At 38.6% G+C, this 25,129-nt stretch overlaps 2 protein-coding genes across 9 annotated transcripts in view; one reads left to right on the top strand and one right to left on the bottom strand.

The window, feature by feature from the left end:
• FRY (FRY microtubule binding protein) overlaps window positions 1-22,082 on the top strand; it is a 219,076-nt gene extending 196,994 nt beyond the window's left edge. For 6 of the 8 annotated variants that reach the window (XM_015629518.3, XM_015629509.3, XM_033515303.1 and 3 more), the window contains 9 exons: window positions 2,089-2,252; window positions 3,118-3,307; window positions 7,491-7,640; window positions 8,211-8,309; window positions 8,775-8,858; window positions 14,760-14,777; window positions 18,292-18,402; window positions 19,864-20,057; window positions 20,621-22,082. In XM_015629518.3, coding sequence (XP_015485004.1) covers window positions 2,089-2,252; window positions 3,118-3,307; window positions 7,491-7,640; window positions 8,211-8,309; window positions 8,775-8,858; window positions 14,760-14,777; window positions 18,292-18,402; window positions 19,864-20,057; window positions 20,621-20,879 — 1,269 coding nt within the window. In that variant the 3' untranslated portion in view covers window positions 20,880-22,082. The remainder of the gene's footprint in view (window positions 1-2,088; window positions 2,253-3,117; window positions 3,308-7,490; window positions 7,641-8,210; window positions 8,310-8,774; window positions 8,859-14,759; window positions 14,778-18,291; window positions 18,403-19,863; window positions 20,058-20,620) is intronic. The other 2 variants (XM_015629499.3, XM_015629489.3) reach the window with 1 other exon arrangement.
• A 560-nt stretch (window positions 22,083-22,642) lies between these two features.
• On the bottom strand, window positions 22,643-25,129 carry ZAR1L (zygote arrest 1 like). The gene is made up of 5 exons (XM_015629526.2): window positions 24,874-25,129; window positions 24,220-24,787; window positions 23,737-23,829; window positions 23,520-23,594; window positions 22,643-23,116 (listed from the first exon to the last, which is right to left on the bottom strand). The coding sequence occupies exons 1-5, from the start codon at window positions 24,999-25,001 to the stop codon at window positions 22,973-22,975; spliced, it is 1,008 nt and encodes a 335-aa protein (XP_015485012.1). The 5' UTR covers window positions 25,002-25,129; the 3' UTR covers window positions 22,643-22,972.

The following is a 25,129-nucleotide window of genomic DNA, read 5'->3' as shown; positions in this document are numbered from 1 at the left end:
TTCAATGTATGTGGGTTTGGAATCTTTACTGTTAAAATCTCTTTAATTCCCCCTTTGCCAATATTCATCAAAAATGAAAAGTTTTGGGATAAGTTAGTAAGTGAAGAATGTAAAATCAGAGCAGTTTCTTGTGGAACTGACAGGGAAATTTAGCTAGTCCTGGTACAGGTTTGATATTGGAGTAAAATATAGCCCAGGTTACAACTGTTTCAAAGATGACTGAATTGGTAAGCACAGACTCCCTTATTGGTGTGCTTTTTTGCCTCAAAGATATTTCTTCTAGTGTGCATACTTCTGTATTTTTACTCAAAATAATTTGGAGTCAATGTAAAAGAGTCATCCAGTTTTTATCAGAAAACTTGAAACTTACACCTAAATAATTTTTACTTCATTTCATAACACAAAATCTGAGCTCTTTACTGTTTCTGTTTTCCTCTGAATTCTTCTTTTCATAGAGCTGATGAGGTGTCATCAATGCAAAGGAATTTTTTTTTTTACTTCTTTAGTGATTTACAGAATGTTTAGTTGTTGCATCATAAGCAAAACCAAAAATATCTCAACTTTTAAATAGATAGAGCAATTGAGAGAAACAGACTGATTATGTAGCCTCTTCATAGATGTTTCAGTGCCAAAATCTAGATATTATTGATATATTGTTAACAGCACTAAATTAAATCTTTCTGTTAAAGATAGTGGGGTAATTCTTTGAGGGTTACAAAAATTCAGATGATGCTAATTATGTATTTTTCAAGTTACCTAAACTCACATATTTCTGAAGTATACTACAATCCTCTATGAATACCCAAAGTTCACTTTTCTTTTTTGCTTTTGGGACATCATATTAGACTTCAGTGGGTGGGAGGTGTTTGCTTCCTCTTCCTTCCTCCTTTGCTCTATCCTATCAAAATGTGTTTTCCTCCTACAAACTCTGTCACTGCAGTGAAGAAACTGCAGTGGTTCGCTCAAGCTAATATTTAATATTTGAAAGTGGTTACTGCTAATTACTTCTTGAATAAGCATGAAACATTTACACTTTTTACCAGGTTCTTTGGTTCCTATTCTGATAATTCAGCCATATAGTTTGCATTTCTCTTTTCAAGATGGTTTGGGCTCTGATTCATTTCATTCACCCTTAACTCAAGAATACTTCTATCTCTTTTGCTTCAAAAACAAGCAAACCAAAAGATTATTTTACTTAATTTCTGATCCTGTCCCCTCTGTTACAAGTATTGTTTAATTTTTACAAATACAAATCCCCATAATTCATCTGTAGGATCCAAGCAGACTTGATAAAATGCAGAGGGACACTTTTCTCATTTAATTCCACTTGCCACAGATTTCCCTCCCTATTAATTCCCAGCACATGTATGTACATGCACATGGGCACATGTGCACAAAAAAAGAGCAATCCACTGCAGTCATCCCTACAGGAACTGCTTTGGGTGCTCTGGATGAGGCAAACAAAAGCCAAAAGATTAAAGCTGAAACAAAACTTGTTCAGACCAAAAATGCAAGAGAAATTGGAATGTTTAGAACAGAAATCATGTGCTTTAGGTGCTGATAGATGAAAAAGGAAGGAAATTAAGCATAATCCTTTTAATGGCCTGTAAGAGTGCTTGGATTCCTCGTGACTGTAAATGACGTGTTAAAATTAATTCCCAGTTCTAAACATGCATGTAGTCTTCCAGACAGTGATTGTTTTCAATATATTCTGGGAGGCTTTAGTACAGTCTTGGACACTGTAAAGTGTTAAGTGAAAAGGACAGACTGACAATAACAAGAACCCTATTGTTTTTCTTGAGAAATTACTTCCTCGCTATGTTGCCACATGCACTGGAATCTGAAATTCTTTGCTAGACAAGTTGAAAAAATGCCTTAAAAATAATATTTATCCAAGACAGAAAGTTGAGCAAATACAGTATTTTTGAAGAAGTATATGTTGATTCATGTCATTTATAACCTGTGGCTTTGTATCTGTGCAGTTTAACATGTTGTCAGGTTGGTTTTTTCATCAAATGCTTTCTATTTATTAGAGGAATTAACTTACTAACTTGCTGTTTTCTAAGACATCATCATTCACTCCCCTAGGCTGAAACTGTACATGAAGAACAAGATGTAGCAGTCCATGAGGATGACCTTTCAGGGTCTACAAATGAACTCCCTGGAGCATTTGAATGCAGTGATAGCCTTAGTCTGGATATGACAGAAACTGAAGAGAAAGCTGACAGGCTGGAGCAATTTGCTCTTACTAGGTACTTTGATGCACTATTATTCACACATGTTCTTTTACAATGTAAAACAAAAGGATAACAAGGTGGTAGTTAATGGAATGGATGTTTTAGCCACAGGAGTTATAAAATTCTCATGAGTTTGGAGCAAAGAGAAGACAATGCTCTTATTACCTGCATAATTATCACACAACTGGGGGGGGGGAAAAAAAAGCAGAACAAAACCAAGCTTTTCATTCTAGGAAAAATAAGATACAATATTTATGTACATCTATACAACTAGGTGTTATGTATATAATATGCGTAATTCAAGTAAAAAGAAGGATTTGTAAAGATTTGCAGTAATGGAGCTATTACTTAGGTACCTGTTCAACAGATCAAGTGTGTATTCATCCTTCTGATTTCTCATGAAAGAAAACCTAAGTATTGTTAAAAATTCCAGCTATATGCTCCTAAGGCTGCTTGTGAGTGTGGCTGGACCCCAGTATATGTTATAAAAAGGCTTTAAGATTTTTTTACATGCCATCCAGAGCTCTTTCAGGTTTTGGATGCTGAGTTAGATGGCAGCCTGGGGAGGGCAAGAGAGGGAGAGCTTTATTCTCCTGTGAAGTTTCAGCCTTCATACGCAAAACAATGGTACAAGAAAACAATTCAAGTGTTCTGGGATGAGGATAGATGATAATGGCCTGAAGACAGGAATTCTGATTTGGAGATTTTTCTCATTGTAACTAACATCCTTTCAACCTTCCAAAGTAATTCAAAAATTCATGAATATTTTTCAGAAGATGCTGTAATTGCTCCTGTGATTTTATCTCTCTGTTATAGCATATTTTAACTGCCACCTACTTGGTATTCTCCTTTCATCACATTTTTCTGTTTTGTCCTTCAGTTTTGGAGATGTTGATCGAAATGCCTCCCCTCCTCCCTCACCATTTTTCTCCGCCATCCTTGCTGCATTTCAGCCAGCAGCATGTGATGATGCAGAAGAAGCCTGGCGCAGTCATATCAACCAGCTCATGTGCGACTCTGACGGTTCCTGTGCAGTTTATACATTTCATGTGTTCTCTTCCCTGTTTAAGGTGAGAAAATAAGTTTAAGATGCAAAATCGTAATTTTTGTGTTGTGGCAATTAGTATTTCTTGATAGCAGCCCCAGTAATGAACTAGTAGATACATAACCCTTGCCATTTTGCTTACTGCAGAATTGCTGAACCACGTTTTCATGCAGCACTGTCTTTTGTGACCAGTTTTGTCATGAAAATACTATGTATCTCATACTTGCAGTTTTGGAGGTCATGTTGCAAAATATGGATCCACTTTAAAGAGTGTTTTCTTCAGTACTTTACAACAGACTGCAGGAACAGTGACTGCAAGAGACAAGGAAATTACATTTTTAATCTCAAACTATTGTTAATCTGTTCTTTTATCACAAACTCTTGAAATCTGAGCATGTGCATGTAAATGTCAGCATAATTAAATGGTTTGTACCTACTCGTCTGAATTGAAATACCCTGCTGCCATCGTGTAGCATAAATTCCAGAGACTGAGTCTGAAGACTAGAAATACATTTATCCTTTCTAAAAGTGTATGCTTGCAAAGATAAGAATCTTGCAAAAAGATAAGAAAAGAAAGAGTCAAATGTACAAGCTGTTCTAAGGAATGATTGTCTAGTTTTACCTGGAATTAGTTCTAAAGCCTTTTTTAATTGTTTCTCCTGCAGCTCCAGGACATTTAGCATGCTCCAGCAGTGAGAGCAATAGCCAGGTTACATTCTGCAGTTTAAGTGCCTGTGATCTCAGAGAACACAACAAGGGGTACCCTGCCAATAAATTCACAGTTTCAAGGAATTTTCATACATCTAAGAGTAATGTGGTATGAAAGAAGTATCCTATAGTAAGAATCTCTTCTTCATCATGTTTTCTTTGTGCTCCACTGGAGTTGAATGTCTTATCTACTTGCACATTGTCCTCCTTTAAACATTTTGCCACTGTAAATATGGGTTTCTTATAGGCATTCTTTTAAACACTGATAAATAACCATTTGGAAGGATCAAAACCCCAGTGCTGATTGAGTGTTAATCCTGTGTTTATTCATGATGTCAGCTTTTCTGTCTTAACCTCAGTCCTAGAGGTTAATAGCCCTGTCTGAGTGTTTAGAGACTTATTTGTCCTTGATCCTCCTCTTTGAAGAGGTGAAAAGGAACTGATGCCACACTTCTGAAGACTAAATAAATAATACAATGCAATGAAAGATCTAAACATTTCTTGTAAAGTATCTGTTTAACTCCAAATCCTAGTATCCACACACTTCATTTCCTGTTGTGCCCGCCCTATGTTCAGAAGATACCCTCCTCATTTTCTTCAGCTGATATTGGAGAAGAAGGAAAAAGGTGTTAATAATATGAACAAGTTACAATTTTTAGCTGGAGTCACTGCCATATTTTTAGTTTAGAAAAATAATTTTGTTGTTCTTTTCAGTGTTAAAACATAGAAATATTATTTTCTCTCATTTTTTTCATAAGATCCCAGCTTGTCTGGAATTGCATTTTGTTTGCACTATGAAACTTTACTACTCATCTGCCAACTTTGACTTTTGACCTTCATAAACAGGAAATTTCAGAAACAAGTCCTGTATGTGTTAAGCTTGCAATGCAAAATACTGCCAAAATACTTGACTGGGAAACAAAATCCTTGTTTGGAGGAGCTTGTCAACTAAATACTTGGTGAAGTGAAAGAAGTGCATTTTCCAGGGCACCTACATTTCAGTCCTGTATAAAATTAATGGTATCTTGGATGATTGCCCATAACACATTGAACTTATTTAAAATTCCTGAAATTATTGAAGTACTTTTCTTGTAAATGAGTCAGAGGCCAGAGATCTCTGGATTATCTTTACTGCTGCCTCTTTCTATTCCCTCAAATTAAATGTCTTTCAGCAGACCAGACAGCTGCAAGAAAAGTAGATTTCAGATCTAGCAAGTACCTTCCACAATCAAGCCCTTTTGTTATGTACAATCCTCTTCCCAGGAGAGGAAAGGTTAAGGTTAAGAAGAGAACCTTCTGAGAGTATTTTTTTTATTATTTACATGGACAGAAAGCACAGTGACTATATGCAGGTGTATATTTATTCACATAATATGCTGACAGCTGGCATTGCTGTTCACAGTAATCCCATTTCATAAAATATATACTGCATTCAGACCATGCTTGATAGATTTCAGCCCCTGTAGTCTGCACCCAGAAGGACATAGCTGAGATGACAATTTATTATAGAACTGTTAGTCCGTGTAATCACAAAATAAATATATTTACTGAAATATTATACATAGATAGTAAAGTACAGTCTCTCACTGTTTCACACTTAATAATTTAAAACACTCTTCAAGGCCATTATCATCTTAGCTGTAAATTGATTGTTGCTTTTATGAATATCTGCAAACAAAAGGAGTAGAGGAAGAGTATCTGTTACTTTTTCTGTAATCTGTCTCATTCACAGCCTCAGATTTACAAACTCAATTATTGAGCCCCAGGAGGGCTTTGCAGCAACTAAACAGGTTGCCCAAAGCCTTGAGGAAGATCTGACCTTGGAGATTTTAAGACTCAGCTAGTTAAAACCATACCTGACACAATCTGGGGTCAGCAAAAGTCCCACTTGGAGTTGAAGGTTGCATCAGATGTTCTCCAGAGGTCATTTTCAACCAATGTCTCTTGGATTCTCTTTCATCATCTGTCATTTTAAATTTCCTTCCACTTCTTTGTTCTCAGCTCAGTCTTTTCTGTTGGTTAAGATCAAATCCAGATCTCTCTGCCTTGCTGGGAATGTTATCAGCAAGAGTTTCACAAAGACTTGGCTGAATCTTTCTTTCCAGAAGACCTCACAGTAGTAAATCTCCAGTTGTCACCAAGCCCTGTGATTCAGATGATTCTGCTAGTTGCTTATAAAAATGATCATTTATCTGGTTTGGTGGTAATTAGTGATAGTCCCTTGCCTCTAACAGGCTCAGTGCAGCAGAGAATCTGTACCGTGTACTGAGTGAGGTGTGTGGCACTTTGTTTCTGTATTGGAGGTGGTGGGAGCAGTAAGACCAGTATCAGTCTGCCTCGTCCTGTCTGTGCTCAGATGGGCAGTTGAGATGCTTTCGAGAAAGATTCACAAATAAGTAGTTATGAAATTTATTGGTACAGGAATTCTGACCATTTTATAAATCATTGATAGTGTACAGCCTATGTACAGTGTGAGGGTCTATTTAGCATTTAAAGAAAATCATTCAATCCAACAGCATCCATGTCTGAATTCAACAACTCAACTTCCATGCACCAATGCAGGAGCAGTAACAGGCTGCTTCTATCATTCAGACTGGCATTTAGGAAGTGCTTCTCTCCAGTGAGGCATATGTATGGTTCAGGTCCTAACCTACATTCCTCAGAGAAATGCCACTGGTAACTTGGAATGGATCATGTAAAAATGTTGCATACATTTATTTTTTAAAATATTCTCAAGTTGTTCCTAACTGCTGAACACTAGGCCTTAGAGAGATATATATGGGCAGTGAACACTGATGGGTATGTATCAAAATCATTGTTTCAGTTAGTGCAAGTTTAATATATTATGTTTATTCATTATTCACTTTATATATAAGTCACTGAAAAGCACTAGAATGTTTGTGGAAAGCTAGACTGGTTTAGGACTCAAAACATTAAAAAAAATCTGCTGAGAAGAATAATTCCTGGATGCAGTGCAGTGTTTCTGGAATCTTCCCAAGCAGCAGTAAAGTTTTAGTAAGAAGGTTCTTCCCACAGGGGAAACAAAAGGTTTTTTCTGATTTTTCCATGCTACTGTTTGGCATTAGTATGTCCATTATATTATGTGATTAGCCACTTGACAGGAATATTAAGAAAACAATGCCCGGAATGGGCAGAAAAAGTAATGTGCTGATCAACTCTGTTAACCCTGTAGAGATAAGAAAAAAGAAGCTACCTGTGGCTAAAAAGCTTATAAAGATTGATTCATCTTTACAGGAAAGAATGTGTTTCAGTAGTAGGTTATGATGAACTCTAATTAGTTTCACAGCTACCCAGCTGCACACTGTCTCCAGCATAATAACTTTTATTCAGTATCCAAGAGCAGACATTCAGTTCTCCACAGGGAGATGGTCTCTTTTACACTTCATTATACAAAGAAAAATGACCATGCCATTTGTTTACAAAGGAAGGAAGGTCATACTTGAGTAAAATAATGTAATGTAATGTATTTTGCTTTCCAGAATATTCAGAAAAGATTCTGCTTCCTAACCTGTGATGCAGCTAGTTACTTGGGAGACAACTTAAGAGGAATAGGCTCCAAGTTTGTAAGGTCTTCTCAGATGTTAACATCATGTTCTGAATGTCCCACCCTCTTTGTAGATGCAGAAACAGTGAGTATATTCCTTTCAAAAGACATGTACTTCATTGCAGCGTGTTGTTTTACTGGCTGTTTCATTTTTGAGCAACTCCTGAACAGATATGTCAAAAAGGAATTCTCCTCCTATCTCTTACTTTTTATCTCCTGCTTAGAACTGTATTTCCATTCATTTCCTGTATTATTTTATTAGGTAAGTAGTGACATATGGGCAGTATAAAATCACAGACTGATAGAATAGTTATAATGTGTTGAGCCTGTGTGCCAAACCCCAATATAAAACAGATACCTACTGGGCTGGTTAAGCTTTGTGTACTGTTTCATTTTGGAGAAGTCCTCTGCTAAGACATTAAACACAGAACACAATTTCAGTTCCATGTGTATCATAGATGCAACTTTTGCTGTTGACTTTTCAATACAGTGCCCTAGTTGTGTAGATTTTTCCACAAATGTAAATATTTTTCAGTATGAATATAAGTCTATAGTAAATCTAAGTATTCTTTTGCAATATCTTTCCTATACTGTATACCAGTATTTGCATTCTTTCATAGTGACATTTACAGACCCTTTGATTTCATTTCTCCAGCTGCTCTCTTGTGGCCTTCTTGAAAAGCTGAAGTTCAGTGTTCTAGAGCTGCAGGAGTACCTGGACACATACAACAACAGGAAAGAGGCAACACTCTCGGTATGCTGAATTATGCTCTTGGTCTTGTCTGTATGCTTAGGCTATGTCAGGAAACTGCACATCCATTCAGATCTGTTTAAACTAACATTCAGTAGAAAAACCTGTTTCAGATACTGGATTCATTGAATGTTTATTCCTGAACATATGAACCATAGCCAAAAAGTATCTATTTTATCCCTTAATATTAGAAACAATATCCCTGGGATATCTTTAATATCCCTGGTCTCTCTCCTATTTATTCATTAATTAATTTTCTTAGTTCATGTAATTGAAATATTAACAGAAATCAGGACTACACATTTTAAATTACAGTCAAAGCAAATTGCCATAGCTTATGGTAATAAAAAATGCAATTACAAAGTTTTATTTACATGATGTGCTGTGAAAACTAAAATACTGCTTATCTTCCTTTGAATCAAACCATAAATCTTGCTCATATTTTCTTTAATTTCTTTCTGACAACAGTGGCTTGCAAACTGCAAAGCAACATTTGCTGGGGGCTCACGAGATGGAGTTATTACCTGCCAGCCAGGGGACTCTGAAGAGAAGGTAATGAACAGCCAGTATTATTTCTCTCCCATAAAGTGACATATGTGTGATATATTTTGTTCTTGAACCCACAAGAACCCTGCTTTACTTCCTCCTTGATTCTCTGCTGGGCTTGGGCGTAATCCAGTTTTCACACTTTAGGTTTGAAGCTGTTGTTGTTGCCTCAGTCCTGGCCACAGGAAATGGGAAGTATTCACAGGAGGTGTTTCTGCTGTCATACTCTAGACAAAGAAGCAGAGCTGACCCTAACCCTGTGCTTTCCCTTTCAGAAAGACGTTGCAGCAGCAGTTTTCCACAGTGTCTCTGAAAATCATTCCTGCTGTACTCTCCTTCCATTCTACTCCCATTTTATCTTTGGCTGTTAAAATCTCCGTCTTCCCAACAACAAAAATTGCCTGGTTGAAGTACACTTAGATCAGTAGTTACAAAGCAATGACTGTGAAAGGGCCAGCAAAATTATTTATGCTGTAGATAAGTATTTAAAGCTAAGGCAAAATATCTCTTTATTAATTTTTAACAAAAAAATTCATACACACAGGTACATGTATATTTATTTCTTTATGTTTTTTGATTCCAGTTAAGGAATCTTTTTTTCAGGTATCAGTACCATCAGTAGTTAATACTGTTATTTGATATACCAAGTATAGGAAACAGATGATATCTTGGAGATGTATAATGAGTTAGGGAATGTTATTTTGTGGGGATGTTTCCTTTTGGGAGAAAGACAGTGGAGGGATGGGAAAAAGAGAGTGCTGGACAGAATTAGCCAAAACTGGGAAGCAAGCAAACACCACATAGAAAAAAGTGACATTTCCTCTTCCCACGTATTTTAACTTATAAAAGATAATTGTGACATATTCAGAACACAGACTTGCCTGTTGCAACCATTTTTTTCAAATACCTTGTTTTATTCTTATATTGGTTTCAGTTTGTCTGTCTTTTTCTCCGAGTCACTTTATTTTCTTCTGTCTTTGTCTTAACTTCTCTTTCCCATCTCTATGTATCTGTCTTCTTGTCTTTGAATTCCCTTGATTTTTGTTTTTTTATGCCATTTTCCAAGAATCCCAAATCCTTGCCACCACTGCATTTTGGCTTCCTTGACCTTATTAGCAAATCTGATTTTCTAATAAATCCTCTGGCTGCAATCACAGGCAGTGGGAAAATTGTTCAATCTTCCCCACCTAGCACTGGCACCAGCAAAAGTTAAGCGCTTTCCAACACATTTAAATGAGATACTGTCTCTTCTTTAATTGTGATGCTGTGCAAGGAAGTTACAAATGAGCTATTCTCAAGTCTAAAAAAAGAGACATGGAATACATACCACTGCCTCTCTTGAATATGGCACTACTGGGATGTGTATGGGCATTTTGTTCCCTCTGATGTACAAACACCCTGAACAGTGACTTCAGACTGTAATGTTACATACCTTGCTGTAGATAGCTTAACTTATCCTCTTCATCTCTCCTTTGGAAATGCATAAAATGGGATGGAGAACAACACACCTTGCTGATAAACTGCATTGTTTCTTTTTTGAAAAAGTACAGAAATAACGCTAAGAAGAACGAATAATCTGTGAACTGAGCTCATATAGCTGGCCTAAACACATCTAAAAGTCCGTAAATGTCATGTTCCATTTGTGTGGGCTTTTGTAACTAGATGTTCTCTGTTTTGGAATTAAATGTGTGTTTTGTGAAGCCAGGGTTGCTATTTATACTCCTTATCAGACAGACTGAAAAGAAGGGTTTCCCATTCCTTCAGGAGTCCCTGGTTTCTCCTCAGCATTATTCATTTAGACTAAAATGCATTATTTCTTGGAAGTTGTCAGGATGAACAGGCATATTTCTTTTCTTCCCCTACTCATTCACCTCAATTGAAGCAGCTTTTTCCCAGAGGAACAATCTGTTTAATTAATTAAAGTGTAATGGGAGGAAGAGGCCAGGGAAACTGAGGAAATGCAATTAGGAAGGGACAAGGAAAACTTATCCTAGACTGGCAAGTATTTGTTTTCTTATCTTTCCATTTCTCCCTCAACATGAAAGGCTAAAGAATCTAATAATTGTAGGGGGAAAAAAAATCTGTTTTACAGTGGTAGTCACAAGGGAACCTGCCCAGACTCTCAAACTCATTGAGGTTTAGTCTAGGACCAAAATCCTGCTGAAAACTTCTGTCCTAAAAAAAAAAAAAAAAATTGTTTAGCCAAGCACAAAACCAGGTTACTCTTGGAAAAGGTTCAGAATTAATTGTAAGGAAGAAAAAGCAACAGCTTGGTCTACAGAAAGCAGAAATCTTTGATTCTTAGAACTCCCCACCTGGTAAAAAGCTTGAGGGGAAACCAGACCCCTTTACAGATGAGACAGATGTGAGACCAAATTCAGCATTGTCACAAGTGGTTGCGTCACAAATGCCTCCTGATGCTGGTAACTAATTTGGCACAGTTTCTCTAATCAGATCTTATTTCAAAATAATTGCACATAATTTATTGACTATTGTTACTGTTACTGAAAATGGGAAAAGGCAAAAAATTGCTTATTCTGACATTAAAGAAGCTTGAAATAGAAGTTGTCTAGGTCAGCTGCTAGAGCTAGCAACTTTTCTGAAATCGGGTAAAAGCTTTATGTCCCAGAATGTCTTCCCCCTGCCTTATTATTGCAACAGATTACATGATTTGGATGTGTGTGATTTGTAAGCTTTGATGTTAGTTTGAGCAACAGAGTCTCAATGACATAGGAGTCAATTCATAGACAAAAGATAACTGCACATGCCATTGTGCTGTCTGTGCAGGTTTTTGTCCTGGATGAGTACAGCTATCAATACTTTCTTCAGCCTTATTAAGAAAGAAGGTTTTTTTTAATCTAGTCAAAGACTGGGTTGGTTTGTTTCTTTGTTTGCTGTTCTGGAAAACCTGTATTTGGAAGATCCTCTTTTTCTTGTCAATTAACGTTGCTAATTCATATAAGTATTTATTTCCCAATGAGACGTTCAGTTTATTCTCCAAGTCCAAAGTCAGTATATGCCTTTCTCTAACATTCCTCACCACAAGCTAATGGATGTGGGCTTTGCAAACTCAAACTGTTAATAGATATTTAAAACGTGCTGCACTGCATAAAAATTTGTCCCCAAAAATCAGAATATACCTGGTGCTGTGAGTTTCACTGTGGCTACAGGTACAATCACTCTAGGCCACCAATAAGGCTGGAGATGTACAGTCATCTGGAGCTGAGTTGAGATACAGTAAAGCTCAAGGCATGGTGAGGCTACGGTTAAACTAGAAATTCTTAATAGTCAATTATCTGACTGTTGTTTGACAGATCCATGGTTCAACAATGTGGTAAAATTGGCCCAGGTAGGCAGCTTTTCTAAAGGAGGAACACAGTTGTGTGTAGATTTCCCCATGCAGAATAGTTTCTGCTATCCTTCAAATCCAGTGGATATTCAAGAGCACACAGCACACGCTGTTTTCTCTGTCTCTGGTATACATACAAGTTTTTGTATGTACTGAACTTCCTAGATCATGGGAAAAGGTTCATTCTGCTGACATGTTAAGGCAAATAGAATACCTTAATAAAATGCACTTGCATTTAATAAACCCTTGCATGAAGTGGCTATTTTGTTATGCTGGGACCCTCCCATGCCAGTAAATGACTGAAGACTAAACTAATTATGTAACTGTCATCTCTTTTCAGTATATAAAAATGATTCCTTAAAAAAGCAAGAAAATCTGAGATCTAAAAATTAGTGCCTTGCTGTCTTCCTGGTCAGCTAACAGTACAAAACAGTTATTCTAGGAATACAAAACTAAATCAAAGTGTTGGTGCTAGGGAGTATGTCCTTCTTAGATGGCCTTCATTCACTGGCTGCTTAAAGAATTGTGCAAATGATCCAAGTACTCTAAACTAATTTGGTGTTTTCAGCTGTCTAAACCACTGATTTTGTAGTGTCTATCAACTAATCAAAAACACTTCCCTTGCTCTAAGAATAAAAGCAGCAGTTGAAAATTGTGAAGTATGATCACTCCACCTGAGCCCTTGCTGCTGCAGAATAAAAGAAATATCACTTAAGCCAGTATTTAATCTCCTTTCAACTTCCAAGGAATCTTTCATTTTATGCTGAAAGAGAGAGGAAGTTACAACCATGATATTGGACAGCAATATGGAGCTGAGCATCAGTACATTTTTTGTATCCGGTATATTTTCTTCCAGTGAAGAAGGGTTTTTCATGTAATGTGAAACCCCTTCCTCATCCCTTCTTTTTTGGCTTGCCCTGGTTTTGGAAGCAGTACAGAGGAGACTGTTTTCTGGCAAAAAAGACCATGGAATTCACTTATTTGCTGCTTCCGCCTTCCTCTTCCCCCCTTCTTTAAAGTAAATTCCATGTCAAATTAGAAATTATATATGGATTCCAGTGTTTCTGAAAGTCTTAAGTGAAGCTTGGTGGCATGCTAAACTTCAGAGTAGCTTAAGAGAGACAACAAGATCTGAAAAGCACAAGCCAGCACACCTGTGAGTTTACTAGAACATGGTGATCTGTCTGTTCTTGTCCTCCTATCTTGAATTTAGCTTTGTAAAGCTTCATTTATGTGAACAGCATGAAAGCCAAGCTATAAAGGGTTTTTTTTTTGAAGAGTACTAAATAGAAGAAGAAACTATTCAAGCAATGTTAAAGGCAAAAATTAAGCATCACAAGAGCTTAAAGCCTAGTTTGTCATGGTTTTAGAGAAAAGTAGTGCATGGTTTGGGGTAACACTTTTTGTGTATATATTTTAATATTAAGTCAAATGTAAAGAAAACAGAATGAAATACTCTGTTAGGCTCATCAAAGTTAATATTATTTGACATTTCTGAATTTTCTGCCTTTGTACTGATGGTAAGGTAAATAATTTGAATAAAAATTCCACATGCTTATTAACACTGTGTGCATATGCACTGACATCAGGCTATGACTGGGCAGATGTGGTTGTGTTTGTTACTTACAGCATTTACATGATGACTCTCTTCATGTAAAATGTAATGAGATTGTAATATTTATAAAATAAGAAAAGCTGCATTAAGCGAACATAGAGTGCAAATTTTAGTTCTTGGCAAAGAAAAGAGGAACACTTATGTTTCAAAGAGAGCACTTAGTCCCCTAATCTTTGAAATGCAAATGTAAGTCAATTAGAATTTTTATTATTGCAACAGGACTTACACTGACATTTTAATAGCTTTAGAATTATAAACCAGTGAATCATTACTGGTGAGAGGAATGGATATAAGGCTGTCTCAACTTGTGGCATTGCCATGTAGTTAAACAAAACCGGCATTTTCCATGCTTTTTTTTTCCTTTATGATAGTCATAACTTGAAAGTTATATGCAAAACATTTCCATTGTAATGTGCCAAGTAATAAGCCCAGCAGCTATAAAACCTATCCTGCCAATTTCATTAGATCCATTTGTCAAAAAATAGAAGTATTTTTAAACAGGAAAAGATGTAGAAATAGCAAAGTTCAGTTTTGTTCACTTCTTGAAAATACTTCCTAACTTTTTTAGTCCTTTGCAATATGAGTTATTTTTAATCAGAAATAAACCAAAGTTAAATAAAAGTATTATTTCAAGATTTTTCTATCACTATTTCACTGTAAATTCTTGAGCTACTGGGTGGGATAAATCTAAACTAATAAATCTGAAGATCTAACTGAGGATATTTAGACTGGAATTTACCATTAGAATTAAAGCTTGATTTTATTAAGAACGCTCTGCATGTTGAATGTGATATTCCAACCAATCATCAGGTTGAGGCAAGCATTGCTAATACTGCTGACAAGTTATGCTATTACAGATGGGCTGTGCTTCCTATTGCATGCATTACACTGACACTATACTTTCTTTCCTTTCCTTTTCTCCTGTGCCATGCTTGCTGTGTAGCAAATGGAATCTCTTGCAGTAAGTTGAAGTTCTTTCATATTTTTTTGTCCATCTGTGGATGGGCTAATACACCCCAATTCTACTGTTTTACTTCTAAGCATGTTTTCTTTTTTTGTTATAATTTTCCTATACAATACGTGGTTCTAAACATGGTGACTAAAATAATTTGTGTTTTGTAAAATAATGTGTGTTTTGTGAAATCAAAAAAAAACTGTGCCAAAATTTTGAAACTTTCATATGCTGTTTCAAATGGTCATTTGCATACATTTTCACAAATCAAGCTTCTGAATGGATGCAATATGCTGGGGCAGGAAACATCTTTTATTATTTTAAAATTAATGATTTTCAATTTTTCCTAGAGAAAAACTGCAGTTTATAGTTGTCAGTTACATTTCAAATGGGTTTTGTGTATATGTTGATGAACAGTTTCACCACTATGGATTTCTAATACTTACTCAGGAAGAACAAAAATTGAGTTGCTTGATACAGTAACTGAGTCAAACTAGAACCATTAGTTTGATCTTAGTTTGTTTTCATTCCAGTTAGCAGCCAAAAGGGTGAAACTTTTGTTCTCCAAGGACAAAAAAAAAAATCCAGTGTTATATGCCAAGCTATCATGAGATTATTTTTTTTTAATGATGTTATGCTTGTTTTCAATTAATTATTAATTCCCTGACAGTTCCAACTCTATGTGTTTGTAACTGCTATGTAGCGTTGCCAGGTCTCCAAAATTTGAATAGAGTGAATTTGATCCCTGCTGAGGAACCTCAGGCTGTGTCCCTGCTTGCGAACTGAACAGGACCAGGGAGGAAGTGAGTGTCCCTGGGCTGGCACTCGCTTGGGTGAGCGGTCAGCACCTTCCCTGGCTGGGCCATCAGCCAGCTCCTGACATGCCTGAGCGTGGTTTGAGAGAAGACAGAAGCCAGAGACATCTCTACACAATTACAAATTTGGCAGTGCTCTGTAGAGAGCGGCCCCTGGGCAGGTTTATTTCACTGGCAGTGTTCCTCATACCCTACCTCTTTGTTCTTTTAGGCTTTTTCCCTGTCCACAGGTCAGTTCTGCCCTAGCACATCTGCTCCCCACCACAGATCTTCTGGGCCTTCTTCCTGCATTTGTGGGTCTTTGCTGTCATATCCAGTCTGGTGGGATCATAGAATGGTTTGAGTTGGAAGGCACCTTAAAGATCATATAGTTCCAATCCCCCTGCCATAGGCAAGGACACCTTCCACTAGACCAGGTTGCTGAAAACCTCATCCAACCTGATCTTGAACATTTACAGGGGTAAGGCATCCACAATTTCTCTAGACAACCTGTTCCAGTGCATTACTACCCTCCGTGTAAAGAAGTTCTTCCTAACATCTAATCTAAATCTCTCCTCTTTTTGTTTAAAGATTATTTCCCCTTGTCCTACCACAATCTGCCTTTGTAAAAAGTTGCTCTCCATGTTTTTTATATGCCCCTTTAAGGTTATAATAAGATCTTCCTGGATCCTTCTCTTCTCCAAGCTAAACCCTATCAGCCTGTCTTCACAGGAGAGATGCTCCTGATGCTGCCCAGGATGTGGTTTGTCTTCTGGGCTGTGAGCACACACTGCTGGCTCATGTTCAGCTCCTCATCCATGAGAACTCCACAGGGCTGCTCTCAATGAGTTCTTCTCCCAGTGTGTGCTCATGTCTGGGATTGCCCCAGTGCAGGTGCACCCCCTTGTATTTGGACTTCATTAGGTTCTCATCGGCCCACTTCTCAAGTTTGTCCATGTCCCCCTGGATGGCATCCCATCCTTCCGTGTCATCTGCAGACTTGCTGAAGGACTCCTCCTTGCTGAAATTCCTCCTTTCCATTTGGGACATGAAGACTCTGATTAAACGTAACGACAGGGATACCAGATCCAGAATGGCACAGAGCTCAGAATGGCACCAGGCAAATTTACAGTGCTGAGCTCTGCTGCTGTGGTAGTGCTGAGGTGTGAGCAGCCCCATCTGTCTGGCCTTCAGCAGGACAAACCCTGCTAGGCTGGTTCCTGCTGGCTTGGGACTATCCTCCTGCTCCCACTTTCCTCCATAAACCCTGTTTAGAAGGAGACTAGCTCTTGCCTCATCTTGGCAGTGCCCTTGGCTATCTGTTCACAGAGGGGTAGTTGATGTCCACCTCACCCATATGAACAAAGATGCAATTTCCTTTTCACCTTATCCCCTCAGCCTTGTGAGGCTGGTACAGAAATTTGGGGAACTGGAACACTAAACTGTGGTTCTAATTTTGGCTTGTTAATAAGAAATGTGACACTTAAATGTTGAACCATACGTAAAATAAAACTCTTCAGTGAAATTAACATTTATAATGTACTTAAAGTACTTTCTATTAGTGCTTGTGCTGACATTTGCACAGTCCCAAATTCAGCAAAGAGCTGCAGCACGTGCTGGTAACTAAGCCTGTATGAAGTGCTTTAAAGAAGCAAACATAAATAGCTTCTTCTTTTCTGCCAATTTTAGCATGAAACTCTACTTTAGTTCCTCCAAACAGATGGAAATATCACTGATACTTCCACTCACCCTTGGTCACGGTGTCTGTCACAGTGGGCAAATCAAATAGGGTTGGAAGTCTGTAAGGCTTTCCTGCCAAAGGGTCAGTACAAGGTCAGGACTTGTCCTTGCAGGATTTTCACTTTTTATATAATTAGCTGAAGATTAAATGTTCCTCCCTTCTTCACCAGGATCCAGCTGTGGAACTATGAGATTCCCCTCCTGTTAGGCACAAGAATACTAGGAACCATTAGCATATTAACTTGACCTCTCTGGCAGCTGTGCCCATCACCCATTATTTCAATGTGTCTGACATCTTTTATGTCATGCTGCACTTCACACTGGAAGAAACAAGTGAATATTCATAGAGCAGTATCTACTTAATGTGGGGGAATACTTCATAGAAGCCAAATATCCTCTTACACTTTAAACTCCGTCCATCTGTTGCATAGTTTCTTTAAGATGGTGGAAAATCCATGAGCAGAGTTTTAAGTTCCAGGGCTGGCATTTCCTCCTTCTCACTCCTAGACAGATTTATCACCTCTGTTTCTGTCTCCTCAGAGGAGCAGGCAGGAGCTTTGACCATCTTGGACAACTATTTCACAACTTCTCTCTTAGATTTCCATCCCTTAGAAGAGGTCTTCGACCATATCTGAAATTCAGGAGTTTCATGTTCAGTGCAGGAAAGTCACTTCCCCTATATTCTGTCTCTTCTTCCCAGCTGCAAACTGGAGACAGTGAAGCTAACCAAAAGAGAATGTTTTCAGGCTGATGCTGACATGTGCTACGTGAGAGCTAGCTGTTATAATTTTATTTTTGAAGTCTTATATGACTTTGATGCAGAAGAAAAATCATTACTTATTTTCCGAAAATAGCATATGATCATACTTCAGTAAAATAATGTTTTTGAGAGCAAACTATCTCAATGTGTCTTGTTAGTTATCAAAAATTATCAAATTATCTAAACTAATATTTATTAATTATTTCTTCTCTTACAAATCTTTCCTTAGCAATTGGAACTCTGTCAGAGATTATATAAACTGCACTTCCAGCTGCTGCTGCTTTTTCAGTCCTACTGTAAACTTATTGGACAAGTGCACGAAGTGAGTTCCATGCCAGAGGTATGTAACAAACTACAAAGTCCTATACTGAAAATTCCTCTTTATTTTCATGTTCTTATTTTTTCTTTCTATAGGCTTAACAACAAGGATCACATAATTTCACCCTGACTATAAATCTGCAGGCATACATAATCAACTAAGTCTCTTAATGTCTTGTATTTTTAGTTCGTAGTGTTTACAGGCCTTTTTCTTTAAATATTTTTGGCATGGCACACTCTCACTTTTGACCCAAACAGCTTTTTGGTTTCAGATTAATCCATGTATCTTACTTAAAAAAAAACTTCAGAAGAACAGTATTGTTAGTCAAGTTTATTTTCAGCAGTTGCTTAAAATATGTAACACTTCGAAACATCTTTGAAGTGATCACTTTAAGATGGGTTATTATCATTTAAGGAAAGATTTAACTTACCATTCCACAGGTATTTTTCTCCTGGTAAAGAAGAAGATGTATGTATTTTCAGCTATTGAGGAGAAACAGTTGTTGTACTCTGCTTTGTAAAATAAAATTTGAAGCTATTACATGTATTTTATGATATATTCTATCAGTTTAGAGATGGCCTATAAATGGAAATCGTTATATCAGATGTACTGTTGGAGTGAAAAAGAGTTTGTATACTTATTGTATCTTAAGGATTCAATAAATTGTATGTTGTGAAGGTAGGCTCACAACATACAATGGTTGGTGACTGGGCTGTTCACTTCTAAGAGAAGATGCACCTAACTACTACTAGAGCAGTCTAAGTGTTAGAAATATTTTGTATTCCTTATAATTTATTTCTGTAACTGTATTTCACAGCTATAACTTTGTTAAATTGCTGTTAATAAGGTGTCCCATGGAACTGGGAAACAATTGTACAAAGAATAGTTATTTCACTGTGACATTTGCATATTTTGCTGGAGCATAAGCTTTTACTTGAAGGAAATTCCATTGCTAGTTCATGTGACAGTGGTTATTTTTAGCATGTAGGAGCATGAAAAAGTAAATCCTTGGAAATTATTAGCTTACTAATTATCTATGAATTTTGTGCCATATTAACTTTTCAGCCTGAGAAAGGGTTATACAATTCCCGTCCATCTGTTAATAGTGTCAGATGCTGCATATGTTTTGTAAATAAATATCAGCATCTTGCTAGGAGAAGCACATTTTCTTCAGCTCTTCCACTATGATGTGAAAAAAAGTAGCAAGGGTGAAAAATAAAAGCTTGATTAGATATGCTCCTGCATTTTAGCAAGCCAAAATTACAGCGTAATGTTAAAGGATGCACAAAGATTAAAAAAAAACCTGTAGTTTACATTTTCTCTGTGTTATACAGAGATCAAGAAATGTCTTTGTATTAAATTGGGGTCTTTTCCATGATATGTACATCCAATTTAATAGTAAGGATGAACCTGAAGTACCTACTCCATGTGGGGCTTATGGAGAATGAAAATACCCATCTCTCATTTTTCTTCTCGGAACAGCTGTTAAATATGTCAAGAGAACTGAGTGAGCTGAAGAAAAATCTGAAGGATGCTACTGCTGCAATCGCAGCTGAGCCTCTGACAACAGAATCTGAGCCCACATTCAACTCTACTGAAGCAGCTATTCAGTCCATGCTGGAGTGTTTGAAAAACAATGAACTTGTTAAAGCCGTCAGACAAATAAGAGAATGCAGGTAAGTTTTACTACATCATTCATATTAGGCGTTCATGTTATTAGAAAAGTATGCATTTATTATCTTCCTAGCGAAATGTAATGCACAGGATCAGTATAATTAATTAATTGTTTCACCAAGGTACTGGCTTTTGGACAGGTGTGCCACAAGTAACTATCAAACATATGCTTGCAACAATTAAGATGCTTAATTACATTCTGTAGATCAAAAGTCCTGTGAGGCTCTTAAGAATCTTTTTATTGAGTTAAGAATCTTTTTATTGAGTTAATTCCTTACAGGTGCATGTCATTGGCATGAGCTAACATTCATCCCAGTTTCACTTACACCTATTTGAATGCATTTTCTTAAGCACATTTTTTAGATAATGGAAATTGCACTTTTTTGTGTATTCAGTGTCTGATACCAGAATATGAGTAATGAATGGGTGGCATAAAACGGAGAGTTGCTTCAGGCTTATAAGCGTGTGCAAATCCACTCCTCTTTTAGAGATCTCTGTCACGTAGCTTCTGTCTCTGTTAACAAACCCATAATGAAATACCTGCTCTTTTCCTGTTTCATTGCAGGATTTTGTGGCCCAATGATATCTTTGGAAGCAGCTCTGATGATGAAGTCCAGACACTACTGAATATTTACTTCCGCCACCAAACCCTGGGTCAGACGGGCACCTATGCACTGGTGGGCTCCAACCAGAGCCTGACTGAAATCTGCACCAAGTTAATGGAACTGAACATAGAGATCCGCGACATGATTCGCAGAGCTCAGAGCTACCGGGTCATCAATACTTTTCTTCCAGACTCCAGTGTTTCCGGCACAAGTCTCTGACAGGACCCTTGGGCCCCCTTTCAAGCTGGGAGTGCTGCCCTGGGGGAGTGAGGTGGCTCGATGTCTTCTCAGCCTTACAAAGGTTTGGTCAAACTGTACTCACTCTTGTTACATTTAGGATTTCCTCTAAAAAGCGATGGGCTGAACTTCAAACACGTAGCAATACTGTAAGGACAGAGGCAGCATAGAGCACCGGGGACATCCTTTGTTCTGTGTTGCACAAAAACCAGTTAGCATTTCACTGAGCAACTGCAACTCACTACTGAAGAAGTGACTTCCATTGCATACCAAAGCCTACTACACTGAACAATACTTCCTTTATAGCAAATTAATTTTTGTTTGGCAAAAGTGCAATGTTTCCTTCACAAAATAGTATTTTTTGTTAAAAAAAAAAAAAACTTGTACATTTTTTCCTTTTTTTTTTTTTTTCTTATTTAGTTGAGTGAAAGATGGGCAGAATGAAGCTGGCCACGGAATCTCACAAATGTGTTGGTCAAAAGCTGAGAGCCTGTGTATATGAAACAAACTGTAAACAGCCTATAATTTAATGTACACTGTAATTTGAATATGATTACTGTATCTTAAAACAATGAGCTGCTATGAAGTACATTTCCTAATGTTACTAGGCTACTGTCTCTGAAGGTACTGGATCATATTGCAGAGGTCTGTTCTTAGGCCCCCGTAAGGATCATGAAAGGTCTTGGTAGATTTTTTTTTTATTTTTAATTAAGGACCTTGGCTGCTTTTTACTAGAGGTTTGCTTTTATGAATATATTTATACTATTAAAGGATGGTAGATATAATTTAACTTGCCATTTTGTAGAAGAAAGTCCCATCACAGAGTCAAATCTTTTGAACTGTTAAGCATGCATATTTTTATTTAATATAAATTTTCAGCATAAAGAGTAAAGATATTAACGTGAAATGCAAGTTCTCATGTTAAGTTTGTTCAAAGAGATGTCTTATTTTATTTGTAATGTATATATAAGTCATAACTATGTTTTTTCTTACATTTAACTGCTGTCCAGTGTTAAATGTATGCATGTAAATCTGTTGCACATCTGAGACACTTTTATTCTGATAACTATGTAACTTATTCACAATGTAAATACACTTAACCGTTTTTGTGAAGTAACTTTGAAATTTGGATTAGTACATCCATTTAACTGAAGTATAAAAGTCATATATAGTCACAACACAGTACATGCTTGTTGTGAACATTGTGTTCTTGCCTGAATGTGTACTGTTGCACACGCTATCCATGATCAGCAGCCCCACAACAGATACTTGGCTCCTGGTTTATGCTAAGACCATTCATAGATAATAATGAGAAATGTAACTGCAGCCTGACCAAAAAAACAAAAAAAAAAAACCAAAAAAAAAAAACCTCAGCATGGACAATTACAACAGCAAAAGGAGTCCAATTGGTCTTCCACTAACTGTGAAAACCTCCCAACTTTCTTCTACCCTAAAGAGAATTTTTTACACTATCACAGGTACAGGCATTCAAGAAGGTTTTTTTCCCCTCCTCATTTCAAACATGGGTAGCTTACATCCTTTTCCTTCCTGTTTTGCAGCCATAATCTTCTTCTGGGAGATAGTCTTTGGTTACCAAGCAGCTGTGGTTTTTTATATATACAGTTCACAGAGGCAGGAGGAAGACAGATTTGCATTTATACCAGACTTGATGCTCCAGACAGTTTGCACCTTCCACCCTAGTTCAGTTTGAGTGACAGAAAGAAAAACTTGCTAGTGTAAAAGTCTTACTTAAGCTGAAAACTTTTTTATTGTAGTGTGTCCTGAAGACATCAAAACAAAGTTTACTATCTTTAGGAAATCAAATAGGTTGCTTCCTTACAGCTATACTTTCCTCTTTCATCTAAGAAAGATGAAACTAAGGGGTATCAAACTAGTGCAAACTTTTATGGAACTTTATTTACAGGATGCATACAGTGAAATTACATACTTTAAATTACTATACTTTACAATAATGCCGAAGTCTTCATCCATTATCCAATGCCAGGTCAAAAGCCTTAAGTCAAAACATTGCAACAGACAAAGTGCAAAGAACAAAACAGAAGATGGCACATGGATCAGACAATGTATTTGAAACTGTAAGTGCTATCACAGGACAGCCTTTTGCCTCTACAGCGGCCACAGAGTTCTTGGCGATGAGGTCTCTTGAGATCAATATGTCTCTTCCTCTGAGGGCAAGAGCAACGAGTCTTGGAACAGATCTTAAGGAACAAAGATATGTTAGTAGTAGTAGATCAAAGAGGATGCACTTCACATTATACTAACATTCAGTTTTCTTTAATCACAGCAAAGCACTGGGGCTGATGTACTTCAGAGCTCTTGTGCTAAAAACCCTGTGGATTTAAGGTGAAAGAGCTTTCTCACCCAGAAGCACAAAACCCTACCATACACACAGCAAGCCATAACACTATATGAAAACTGTTTATGTAAGTCATCCAGGGGAGGAAGGAAGCCTACCCTAAGACATTTCCCAAATAACACCTCCTAGTATTTTGATGAAATCCAGTTTTCTTCCAGATAAAGTCAATGTCAAATTCAACAATAATATTAGTGTGTATATATATGATAACATCTGACAGTCTTAATGGAGTACAGTTAACTTACCTGGCACTGGATTGCTTCCACTCGATAGGGATTGAAGCTCTTCTGGCATTTGCGACAGAGCTGCTTGAAGTACACCTGAAAAAAAAGGAAGTTCTGTTAGTATAGAAACTTACTCAAGGTGTTCTGTCCAGGTAAATTTATGCCCAAACATCTCATTTGTCAGAGACTTTATGCCATTCTTATGAGTCTCAGGAGAAAGAAATTACTTGTTAACTACCTTGTTGCTTCCAGAAATGCACCACACATAAGCACTCTCCCATCTGGTCTTGCAGTCTTTGCAGTGGAAATAGCCATACTTCTGCTCCAAGAACTGCAGAGACAAAGTTCACTGAGCAGCACCCTGAGAACACCCAGCCCAGCTCCCTCACGAGTGCTCCCTGAGGATGGTGAGACACTGAAAAAGGTTGCCCAGGGAGCCATACGGAAATATTTGAAGCCTTATTGAGTGGGCCTTTGAGCAACATGGTCTAGTGGGTGGCATCCCTGCCCACGGAAGGGAGGTTGCAACTGGACGATCTTTAAGGGCTCTTCCAACCATTCTGCCACACTTTGAGCCACACATGTGGGATTTTGCAGGTTGGAGGCTCTTCTGCTCCAGGTGAGACAGAGCCAGCCCAGGGCAGGACAGTGACCATGCTGCTCATGAGGTGATTTCTGGCCGCCCTGCTTGAGGGTTCGCCCCCCGCCCATCCCAGCGCACCTGGAAGGCAGCTCTCTGCCTGGGAGCCGCCGTCTCCTCTCGCCGCGTCCCCACCGGCTCCTGCCGCGGCGGCAGCGCGGCCCCCTCCGGGCTCTCCTGCTGCTCCTCGCCGCCGTCCGCCCTGGGTGTCTCCTCGGTGGGCGCTGCCTTCTCCGGGGGCGGCGCGGCGTCGGGCAGCACAAAGAGGCGGCGGTCGGGCGCGGGTGAGTAGAGGGCGAGGCGCCCCGGGGCGCGCAGGGCGGCAGGGCTGAGGGCTCCGGCGGGCGGCAGCGTGCGGGGTCCCAGCGAGCACTGCACGGCCGCGTCGGCCCGCAGGCTCACCTGCACCGCCGCCTCCTTCGTGCTGGCCCGGCGCGGCCGCGGCCCCAGCGCGGGGCCCACCTGCGACAGCAGCGCCTGGAGCTGCGCCCGCCGGTAGCTGTCCAGGTAGTCGGAGGGCAGCGGCGTGAAGGGCCCCCCGAGAAAGGGGCTGATGCTGCCGCTCTTGCTCTGCTTCCAGCTGGGCTGCTTGGCCGCAGTGTCCCAGCCGCGGCCGACGGCGGGGCTGCTCCTGAAGTTCTGGTACGTGCTGAAGGGGGAGCAGACAAAGCTGTCCATGGTTATCGCCGCTGAAGGGTCAACCCTACCTGTGCCCCTGCCCTGCTTTTATCTTACCTGGGGAGCTGATGATTGCTAATTGATGGGGAAAGTGGGGCCAGCTGGGGGAGCGGGAGCTGATGGCAAGGAAGGCCGGCCGGCCTCCCTTCCTTGTGTGCCAGACTATACTGATGAAGAGATGTCATTCAGCCACAGCTGGAAAACCACGGCCTGCATAGCGAGGAGCAGCCTGCTTGCTCACAGTTCCTTCTGCTCATGGTCTGAAAAGAAGGAAAAGGGGGTTTGGGAAACTTAACAAAGTCCAGGTAAACTG

Source organism: Parus major, chromosome 1, assembly GCF_001522545.3.
Source record: "Parus major isolate Abel chromosome 1, Parus_major1.1, whole genome shotgun sequence".
NCBI lineage: Eukaryota > Metazoa > Chordata > Aves > Passeriformes > Paridae > Parus > Parus major.
Note: the sequence above shows the minus strand (reverse complement) of the source record. Positions and strands in the feature narration are given on the sequence as shown.

Coding starts and splice junctions, on each gene's coding strand:
- ZAR1L (XM_015629526.2), bottom strand. CDS start 25,001: ATGACATCTCTTCATCAGTATAGTCTGGCACACAAGGAAGGGAGGCCG. Junction 24,788..24,873: donor AGCAATCATCAGCTCCCCAG/GTAAGATAAAAG, acceptor CTCCCCCTTCAG/CACGTACCAGAACTTCAGGA. Junction 23,595..23,736: donor GCATTTCTGGAAGCAACAAG/GTAGTTAACAAG, acceptor CTTTTTTTTCAG/GTGTACTTCAAGCAGCTCTG.